Source organism: Oryctolagus cuniculus, chromosome 1 (assembly GCF_964237555.1).
Source record: "Oryctolagus cuniculus chromosome 1, mOryCun1.1, whole genome shotgun sequence".
NCBI classification, from domain to species: domain Eukaryota; kingdom Metazoa; phylum Chordata; class Mammalia; order Lagomorpha; family Leporidae; genus Oryctolagus; species Oryctolagus cuniculus.
This window is the reverse complement of record NC_091432.1, coordinates 47,288,218-47,298,823: the sequence shown is the minus strand read 5'-3', so window position 1 is coordinate 47,298,823 and position 10,606 is coordinate 47,288,218. Positions and strand designations below refer to the sequence as shown.

Sequence of the window (10,606 nt, the reverse complement as noted above, 5' to 3'; positions counted from 1 at the left end):
GCTGCCGTGGCCGGTGCACTGCGGCCGGCGCACCGCGCTGATCCGATGGCAGGAGCCAGGTGCTTCTCCTGGTCTTCCATGGGGTGCAGGGCCCAAGCACTCCCTGGCCACAGCAGAGAGCTGGCCTGGAAGAGAGGCAACTGGGACAGAATCCGGCGCCCCAACCCGGTGTGCCGGCGCCACAAGGCGGAGGATTAGCCTAGTGAGCCGCGGCGCCGGCCCGCCCAGTCCAAATTTGCTCTCGGTAGAATGTTGCTGCTGTTGTCCTAACAGCCAGAGCCTGTAGTAGCAGGATCACTCCACCACGGCGAGATGCGCAGTCTTGCGCGGAGGCTGTGGGAGCCCGAGCGTACCGCGGGGGCGGGCCAGGGGCGGGGTCTCAGGCTGGCGCTTCCCTACTGGCCTCCCAGGCGGAGGAAAAGTTCCGCCTCCAGCCGAAGGTGCTCGCGGATTGGCTCTCTGAGACCGATTGACGGCACAGAGTGTAAGCTGGGACCGCGGCGGCGGAGGCGGGGGCGCGAGCAGGAAGTGAGAGTAGAGGCGGCCCAAGGCGGGCTGGCAGGCGGGCGACGGCTGCCACTTCGCCGAGTCGCTGCCGCTGCCACGGGTCCCTGGGGAGATGGAGGGCTCGGGGCTGAGCTCGCAGGTGAGTGGGGCTGGGGCTGTGGGGAGAGAGACAGTGTGGAGTGGAAGCAGCTGAGGGGCCTCCGAGGGCAGCGGGGGCCTGGTCCGGGGAGATAGGAGCTTGGAAACTCTGAGAGAGATGCTGGAAAGCCGAAGACTGTCGTCTGAGGGCCCGCGCCGGCCCCTCTGGCCTCCAGCCGCAGGTCAGGGCGCCCCCTGGGCCCTGGGGCCGGTGCCCGGCGCGAGCCGCTGTGGGGCCTGGTTGGGGGGTTCGCTGTGCCTAGGGGACGTGTCAGGTGACACATCTGAGTTGAGCCAGCGCGCCTTGACCTTGGTCTGGCGTCTGAGCACCCGCGGTCGCCTCGCACACCCTGTTGTAACTCTTGTTCCCGCATCCTTGCTTGCTCCTGAAAAGAATTAAGGCCGTCTGTTCGGGCTGCTGGGAGGGGAGGTACGTGATAGCCATCTGCAGAATCCCGGAGGACTCCGTTCTGTGGAGGAGGAATTAACAGCCAGGTGTGAGGACAGGAGCGGGCGACGGGCAGGGAGTGTTGGCACCGAGAGAGGAGTTTTGTCCATTTTCCGTACGCACTTTTCCCAGTGCCTAGAGTACAGAAGGTCACGGAATATTTGTTGAATACATGAAGAATTAGCAGATTGAGCACTTTGCGTATGCCGGATACTTTTACGTGTGTTGTTTTACTCCAGAGTCAGTGCATCCTTAAGGTATCTCTCTACTTATAGATTAAAAAACAAACAACAACAAAACAAAAACTGAGGGTGTCTCCGACTTGAATGAGTGGAGTCACTGATTTTCGAGCATGAAATGATTGAAGTACGTGGACCCTGAAGAAGGTCTTTCAGTCCCGAGAATGTGTCTCTTGCTCCCCCTTTTCCCGTGGAGGTTTAAGTGACAGGTTGTGTGGGGGAAGCATAAAGGTGTTCTTACTGGGTGTTGGTGCATTTTGAGTCAAGAAAAAATGGTGTGCAAGTAGGACTTTACAAAAGCGTGTAGAATCTTCACATAGAAACCGTGTCTTGCTGTTTTTCTCAGAGCCTCAAAGAAACTTAGTAGAAGTGGCTATCATGTCCTAATTACGGGCATGCATTGACAAAATCCTTCAAGCGCCCCACGTGTACTCCGTCAGCTGAAGGGAAGACAGGCGTGCCCCAGTCCCTACACGTGGAGGGAGAGAATGACTCAGAGGTGGCTGTGAGTAGGGCAAGGTAGAGAGAGCACAGCAGCCACTGTTTTTTCTATCATGTGAAGATCTTAGCTATATGCTGTGCTTCACAGGGGGCAAAATGCAGCCCCTCTGTTGATTTTCACTATGATCCTGTGAAGTGGAGAGAGATTGGTACAGTAGTCCCTTGCTCTCCGAGCAGTAGGGGTTGATTCTAGGACCCCTGCGGATACCACAATCCACAGATGTTTACTCTACTTACATAAAACGGCATAGTATTTGTATATAACCAGTGCATATCCTCCCATATATGTAAATCACATCTAGATTACTTACAACACCTAAAAGTATATAAATACTTGTTAAATTCTACTATTTAGGGAGTAATGACAAAGAGTCTGTACGTGTTCAGGCCTAACAATTGTAGGCCTAACTACACAGCAGTACATGTCTACATGTCTGCATCAGCTTGACATTTTTTTTTTTTTAATATATATTCAATTCACAGTTGGCTTAATCGGTAGATTTGGAATCCAGGGATGTGGAGGGCTTTGTGTATGGTTGCTCCTCAACTTCCCATGGGTTATGCTCAAATAACTTGTTGTAAGTTGAAAATATTTGAAGTGGAAAATGCACTTAATACACCTAACCTACCAAACATAATTTAGTCTAGCCTACCTTACATGTGTTCCAAATTTTCCTGCATTTGAGCTAAGTCATCTAACACAAAGCTGATTTTATAATAAACTATTGATTTTCAATAATTTTTTGTATACTGAGAATAGAAAACAGAATGGTGGTGTGGGTCCCCAGTATATATACACCGCGGAAAGCACACTGGGGCTAAAGAATGTTTGGAGCATTGAATTAAAATTAGTTGCTGAATGGTGGGGATGCTATAGCAACAGGGCCATCGATTTCTGAGAGCTGTGGCTTGCTGCCACTGCCCAGCATCGCAAGAGAATGCTGGTATCACTCCTCTGGGAAAGATTAAATTTAAAATAAAGTTTCTACTGAATGTTGTCACTTTCGCACCATTGTAAAGTCAAAAAATCATGTCTGATGATCTTAAATCATGGACCATGTGGTATTCGAGTTAAGAGAAAGAATTGAAGCTTAAAAAATTGGACTCACTTGCTACAAGTCAAATAGCCACTAAGTGGTAGAGCCAGGACTTCCTTTGTTCATTTAACAAATGAAGTGGTTTTTTTTTTTTTTTTTTTTGGCTTAATAGTGGGTCTTAACATTTGAAAATCAGAGTTACAGATAGAGAAGGAGAACTTCTGTCTGCTGGTTCACTCCTCAGATGGCTGCAATGGCCAGGGCTGAGTCAGGCCAAAGCCACAAGCGAGGGGCTTTATCCAGGTCTCCCACAAGGGTGGTAGCAGTGCAAGCAGTTGGGCCATCTTCTCCTGCTTGGACTGTTAGCAGGAAGCTGGAGCAGAAGTGGAACAGCCGGGATACAAGCTAGTGCCCATATGAGAAGCTGACTTTGCAGGCAGTGGCTTTACTTGCTGTGCCACAGGCCAGCCCTGAAAAATGAGTTTTGAATGTCTCCTAGGTGTTAAGGTATCCTTCTAGCTACTGGCAATAAATTAGTGGATAAAACAAGAAAAAAGCATTCCCTGCTGTTGTTGAATTTGGTTTTTGATTCCAAGTTCATCATTGATGGATTTTTGCCAGAATGCCTATACAGCTGGTCTTCCCATCAGTTTCTTTCTGACCGACCTCACCTTTTTTGAGTACTTTCTTACTTGATCCATCAGCCCCAGCCCCATTGGCTTTGGGGGCTTAAACTTGCTATTTGCTGTGGCTCAAATGCTCTTTTGTTGTGTACCTATGTGGCTGATTTCTCCACGTCTGAGATCTGGACACAAATACCACTTCAGTGTGGCATTCTGTGCCCCTGTATTCCCTTCATCACTACTACCAGTAAAAATCCCTTCCTTGTTTTATGTTGCACCTCAGCATTTAATACCATGTAACACACCTGTTGGTCCTGTTGACCTCTTAGGTTCACTGCTGTGTGCTGCATGTCTAGAACAGGTCCTAGCATTGATGAAAATACTTGTCTAAGAAGGAACTTGGAAACTGAACTCTGCTGCTTGTGTTAATGTCATGATAAACTACAATGGCCATGTGTCAGCTTTTTCACTCTTTCTCATTGTTTCATAATCTGGCAAAATACGGTTCCTCATCAGAGTTCCAGTATGATTTTCTAAATCTTGGTTTTTCTCTTCAGCTGATGCCCATTGTAACTTCAATAGTACTTACGTACTATTTAAAAAGGTAATGTTACCCATGCTATTTCCATGTAACAAATGACACATGATCATTTAGAGCTGGAAGATGATCCAGAGATGGATTGTGTTATGATGAACTGTCCCAGAAACCAGGGTGTAAAACAGCTGCTGTCGTGCTCATGGCCTCCATGTTCCAGAGTCTGGTCAGGCCAAGGCCCCACCACATCCAGAACCTCGGCTGGGAAGGGTCCTGTCCTGGGAATGGCGCACCAGCATGGGTTGTCACTGAGGGGTGTCTTCACTCATGGGCCTGGCTGTTGACAGTGACTTTGAGCAGGGACATTTACGTGTGACATCTGCACAGCCTGGTAGCTGAATTCTAAGAACAGTTGTCTCTAGAGACAAGAAGAGGAAGCTGCTGACTTTTAAGGCCTGTAGCACGGCATCACTTCATGAGTGAAGCAGTCACAGAGCCCAGTCAAGAAGGAGGAACGTAGACTCCCACCTCTTCATGGAGAGTGTCTAACAATTTGGAGCTGTAGTGTAAAAATCACCACAGGTGTATTCATTTGTCTCATATAATTTTCATAATAATCTTGTTCTGCTCCACTCCCTCTAGGAGGGTATTTTGCTAGCCATATGTCTTTCTTGATATTCCCTTCTCTCTCCCTCTCCCATCTCTGCTCCTCCCCACTCTCTCTTTTCTTCTTTTGACCCGTGTATCTTTATCAAAGCGGCACAACAAACATTATCCTAACATCTGAGGAAGTTTTGGACTGGGATCGTAGGTAGACAGAGAAGATAAAATAGAATCCAAAAAATCTTGGGAACTGAAGACTCTGAATTATGTGGCTCAGAAACTCTTAAACTGGTGCATAGCATGAGCTTCAGGACACCAGTGGACATCTTAAGATTATATGCAAAGGTCAGCTTATAGGTGCAGTTGTGTATTTGTCTGAGTACAGAATTCCTAGTTTTGATAACATTTTCAGAAGGACAAAGAGATTCCTGAAATTGAGACTCAGAAGTATTAACTTACTTTCCAAACATCCACAGCAGGGGCTAAAGTAGCAGGAGAGCCCAGATCTCTGGACTCCTAATGTAGGACCTTTTTGCTACTCAGGTGGTCCAGTCGTGGTAATAATCTTGATTGATCGTTTGCTGTCCGTGGAGCCCACCTGCTCTTCAGTCCTAGGAGTAGTTTCTGTTACTGTGTTCTGAGGGTGTGAAGGGAGTATCTTGCTAACTAGAATATAAGTTCCTTGCAAACCAGGATTCTTGTCTCTTGTGTTCATTGCCTTTTTCTTGTGTCTAAAACAGGACCGGGCACATAGTGGGCATTCAGTAAATATCTGATGCATGAATGAATTGCAACAGAAATCATGTCTTACCTTTCATTTCTGATTACCCAGTACCATGCCTGCTACATAGTAGGTGCTCTTACCTTTCCCTGAATGAATGATTTGTGAGTTTGCTGGCATCACGAGAATCTGCTTAGTCTGTTCTGCTAGGTCAGCGTTGCAGGTAGCCCCGTAGTGGTTAAACTTCCCTGTGCATACAGGGTGTGTGTTCATGCAAAGCAGTCCTTATTAGTGCGGAAGTCAGATGTGACTATTTTTTTTTTCTTTTTTAAAAACTTTTATTTACTAAATATAAATTTCGAAAGTACAACTTTTGGATTATAGCAGCTTTTCCCCCCATAACCTCCCTCCCACCCGCAACCATCTCATCTCCCACTCCCTGTCCCATCCCATTCTTCATCAAGATTCATTTTCAATTCTCTTTATATACAGAAGATCAACTTAGTATATACTGAGTAAAGATTTCAACAGTTTGCATCCCCACAGATACACAAAGTATAAGGTACTGTTTGGGTACTAGTTTTACGTTAATTCCCATAGTACAACACATTAAGGACAGAGATCCTACATGGGAGCGAGTGTACAATGACTCCTATTGTTGGTTTAACAATTGACACTCTTATTTATGACATTAGTAATCACCCGAGGCTCTTGTCATGAACTGCCTTTAAATATTTATTTATTTGAAAATCAGAGTTACGGGCCGGGGGGGGGGGGGGGCGGAATCTTCCATCTGCTGGTTCATTCCCCAGTTGACCACAATGGCTGGAGCTGTGCTGATCCGAAGCCAGGAGCCAGGAACTTCTTCCAGGTCTCCCACTCAGGTGCAGGGGCCCAAAGACTTGGGCTATCTTCGAGTGCTTTCCCAGACCATAGCAGAGAGCTGGACTGGAAGTGAAGCAGCCAGGATTGGAACTGGTACCCATATGGGATGCTGGCACTGCAGGTGGTAGTTTTACCTGCTACGCCACAGCACCGGCCTCCAGTTATGACTATTTTAACAGCTCCTCTTAGGATCATTCTGCATGGGAGTTGGGAAGAACTTTATATGTCTTTTTGATTTAAAAAATGTGGAAACGAGCCCAAAATAGGGTAGATGGTGAGCCATCATCATATAGACCACAGGAAAATACCGGGAATCTTTGTTTAGTTGACACCCGTGTCAGAAGAGATTAGGCTGGGAGAGCCCTGCAGATGCAGGGATGCAGTGTCTTCTTCCCTCCCTCTTCAACAGAGTGCATGCTCTCATCCTGTTTTCCCCTACTCTCCTTCAGTCTCCCAGAAAATAAAGATTCCCACTCCCTTCTGAGCGTGGTACAGAGCAGTTTCTAAATTCATACTGTCATGAGTCATGTTGTTGTAAGATTTGACAGTGTGTTTCTATATTTCATTCATCAATGAATAGCTCACTATATACTCATGGCAAGCTTTGAATAGATAGTATAAATCTGCTTCAAATGAGCCTTTTTGGTAATTTTGAGTTTTTCTAGTGGAGGGGGCTGACGTTTCAGGTGGATTAGATTGTCTATGCCTCCTGTGACTGATGAGCACTCCTGCTACAAACGGAAGTGTCAGCTCTGCCATTTTCTTGTTTACTTGTGCCTCTTTCGTATTACCTTAATTGGTGGTTGGTTGGTTTGTTTTGTAGAAAGAAGTTTAAACCACTTAGTCATTTTGGGAGCAGTAATTTAGTTAAAATTAGATAAGCAAATTTGAAAATTACATAACCTGGTGTAAGCTGAAGTGCGCTCCAGGTCCCACTGTCAGTCCCACTGGTCCTGCAGCTTTCACTCTGTCCCCAGGTAACCTTGTAAACAGTATAAGGAGTGGCCTGCTTGACAAACAAATCAGTGAGACTGCCCATAGTTTTAAAAACTTGAATTTGTGAATTCTGTTATTTTTCCTATCTTTTTACCGACAAAAGTCATGATAATAAAGTTTTTACATTTTTCTTCCAGTACCTACTGGGTCACTGCATATGTGGTGGCCTTGAGGGCATTTGCCGTACTTTGGAGACTATTGATTTCAAACACGGGCTTTGAATTCATATTGTCATTTTTAGGTTTTACGTTTATCTGGATTAAGGTCAAAAGTACTGACGTGAACAAAAGGTATCTCCTGTTCTCTTGTCTCTTATTTATTTTTGCCATTTAATCAGGTATTATTGCCTTCTCATCACTTTATAAATCTTTAACTTATTCCCCCTGTTAGACTTGAGCTCCTGGAGGATAGACACCGTGTCTTCTTTACCCTTAGCATGATGCCTTGTGCATTGTGAATACCCAGGAATTAATTGCTAAATACATAAATGCTCTTTATTGTTGATGTTCTTCATGGTGAAACATGTGATCCTCCTCTGCTTTTCAGATGAAAAATGAGTTTGATGTCCTCAATGCTCAAGGCACTATAAGAAGCAAAAGGAAGCAGGCAAGGAGCCTAGTAGGTTAAGGTGCCTGTGTCCTACATCCGGGTCCCTGGGTTCAGTTCTGGTTCCAAATCCAGCTTCCTGCCAGTGCAGACCCTGAGAGGCAGCAGTGCTAGCTCAAGTAACTGGATCCCTGCCACCCATGCAGGACACCTGGATTGCATTCTCAGCTCTTGACTTCACCCTGGTTTTGGCCCTGGCTGTTGCAGGTGTTGGAAGAGCAAACCAGTATGTGGGAGATCTCTCTCTGTGTTTGCCTGCCTCTCCTCAAATAAAAAACTTTTTTTGTTTAAAAAAGGCAGCATATTTGTGTCTGTTGAATGAGTCAGTTTTCTCTGTTGACAAATCTGTATGCAAAGGGTTAATTTCCCTAATGTCCAAATAAAAATTGATATACGCAGTCCACTGGATAAATGACCAGGCAGTGAAAAGGCAGTTTACAAAGGAGAGAAAATATGGAGAGCCAATATACATAACAACAAAGCAAAACATTCAGACTCTTTAGCAACCAGAGGTGTGCAAGTGGAGAACAACATGCTGTTGTTTAACCAGCAGTTTAGCAAGATTGAAAAAAGATTGGTATTATCCAGTTTGGGAAAATTTTTAGGAAAAAAAACCACTTATATGCCATGTAATAGGAATATGAATTGGGATAAAAATGTGGCATCTTATTTGTGTTTATAAAATATAAATATTTTTTAAAAGATTTATTCATCTATTTGAAAGGCAGAGTTAGAGAGAGGGAGAGGCAGATCTTTCATCTGCTGGTTCACTCCTTAAATGGCCACAATGGCCAGAGCTGGGCAGGCCAAAGCCAGGAGCCTGAAACTCCATCTGGATCTCCCACATGGGTGGCAGGAGCCCAAGTACTCAGACCATCTTCCGAGGCTTTCCTAGGTGCATTAGCATGGAGCTGGACAGGAAGTGGAGCAGCTCATGTGCACTCATATGGGATACTGGGATTGTAGTCAGTAGTTTAACCTACTGCACTACAAAGCTGGCCCTTATAGTACATATTTTTAAAATTAATTTATTTATTTGAGAGGTAGAGTTACAGAGAGAGAGACAGAGAAAAAGGTCTTCCATCCACTGGTTCACTCCCCAAATGGCTACAATGGCCGGAGCTAGGCTGATCTGAAGCCAAAAGCCAGGAGATTCTTCTGGTTCTCTCACATGGGTGCAGGGGCCCAAGCACTTGGGCCATTTTCTACTGCTTTCCCAGGCCATAGTAGAGAGCTGGATTGGAAGAGGAGCAGCCAGGACACGAACCAGTGTCTGTGTGAGATGCCAGTGCCTCAGGCGGAGGCTTAACCACAGCGCTGGCCCAAGTACATATATGTTTTAACTTAATTGTCCTACTTCGGGGAATTAGTTCTATACAAGTAGACTGTGGAATGGTTCATAGCATTGAAAGGCTAAAATTAGCTGTCGTCTCTAACAATAAGGAGGGTGGTTAAGTTATGTTAGATTTGTATAATGTAATAATATTGCACTACTACTGACATGCAGGTCTGTGTGTGATATATTGTTAGGTGAGAAAAGCAAGTTGAAGAATACTTTGATACCAGTACTTGTTAAGATGATTAAAAAGCTATAGCTGTGTTATACAGTATAATAAATATGTTAAATTATATGCTCATGTACATGATGAGGAAGGATATACCAACCTGATAAAAATGGTTATCTCTGGTGGTACAATGTTGGAGAATGAATTCAGATTGTTGACCTTTTTATTCACTTCTGGATTGCTAGATGTTTAAGACTGCTATATATAGGGGCTGGTGCTGTGGCTCACTTGGCTAATCCTCCGCCTGCGGCGCCAGCACCCCATATGGGCACTGGGTTCTAGTCCCGGTTGTTCCTCTTCCAGTCCAGCTCTCTGCTGTGGCCTGGGAGGGCAGTGGAGGATGGCCCAAGTGCTTGGGCTCCTGTACCCACATGGGAGACTGGGAGGAAGCACCTGGCTCCTGACCTCGGATTGACGAAGCTCCAGCCGTGGCGGCCATTTGGCGGGTGAACCAACGGAAAGAAGACCTTTCTCTCTCTTACTGTCTATAACCCTACCTGTCAAATAAAAAAAACAAAAAAAGATATTTATATATCATTTTATAATTTTAGAATTCTATTAAAAATTAAGTTTTGATTAAAAAAGGCAGATTGATTTCTCAATCTTTGTTGTGCTTTTCTTTTTACATCTGTTACTTGTTGACATTCTAGAAATGCTAAGTATAGTTCAGCTCTTCAAATTTTTGTCTTTATTTAGATATGGTTATAATTTTTGTGATATCGTGAAAAGAATCCTAAAGTAATATTTCCATTTGTATTTTAACCTACTCTCTACATTTTTTATTTTCAGCTGTGTGTATGAGTATTTACCAGATAAATAGGAAGTTATTTTCAAAAGAGCATTTATGATTCTGGTTCTGGGTAAGGTGAAATAAACACACACGTCTCCTGGTTATGCAGCTGTGGAACCTGGACCGAATGCAAAATTGCAGGTAGATTCTAGAAGACCAGAATTCAGAAACCACCAGACAAGTAGCCAGTGTGCCATGGACTTGAATCCTGGAAGTGAGCATCATTATAGACAGAGGAGAGCTCCTTGAGAAGCCATCTAGTGCAGCCCCAAGGAGCAGAGGAGGGGTCTCCTGGCAGAGCAGGCATCTTAAACCCTGAAGGGACACTTTGTTCTTTAAGCAGAGGAATTGTGATCCAGTAGAGTAATTATTAGAAGTGAAACCAAAAGCGTAGTTGTAAAAGAGGAAATTG

General features: G+C 44.9%; 1 protein-coding gene across 2 annotated transcripts in view; it reads left to right on the top strand.

Moving 5' to 3' along the window:
* Positions 1 to 495: 495 nt before the first annotated feature.
* ZDHHC13 (zinc finger DHHC-type palmitoyltransferase 13) overlaps positions 496 to 10,606 on the top strand; it is a 56,968-nt gene continuing 46,857 nt past the window's right edge. For both annotated transcript variants that reach the window (XM_051851863.2, XM_008268654.4), the window contains exon 1: positions 496 to 646. In XM_051851863.2, the coding sequence (XP_051707823.1) occupies positions 620 to 646 (27 nt within the window). In that variant the 5' untranslated portion in view covers positions 496 to 619. The remainder of the gene's footprint in view (positions 647 to 10,606) is intronic.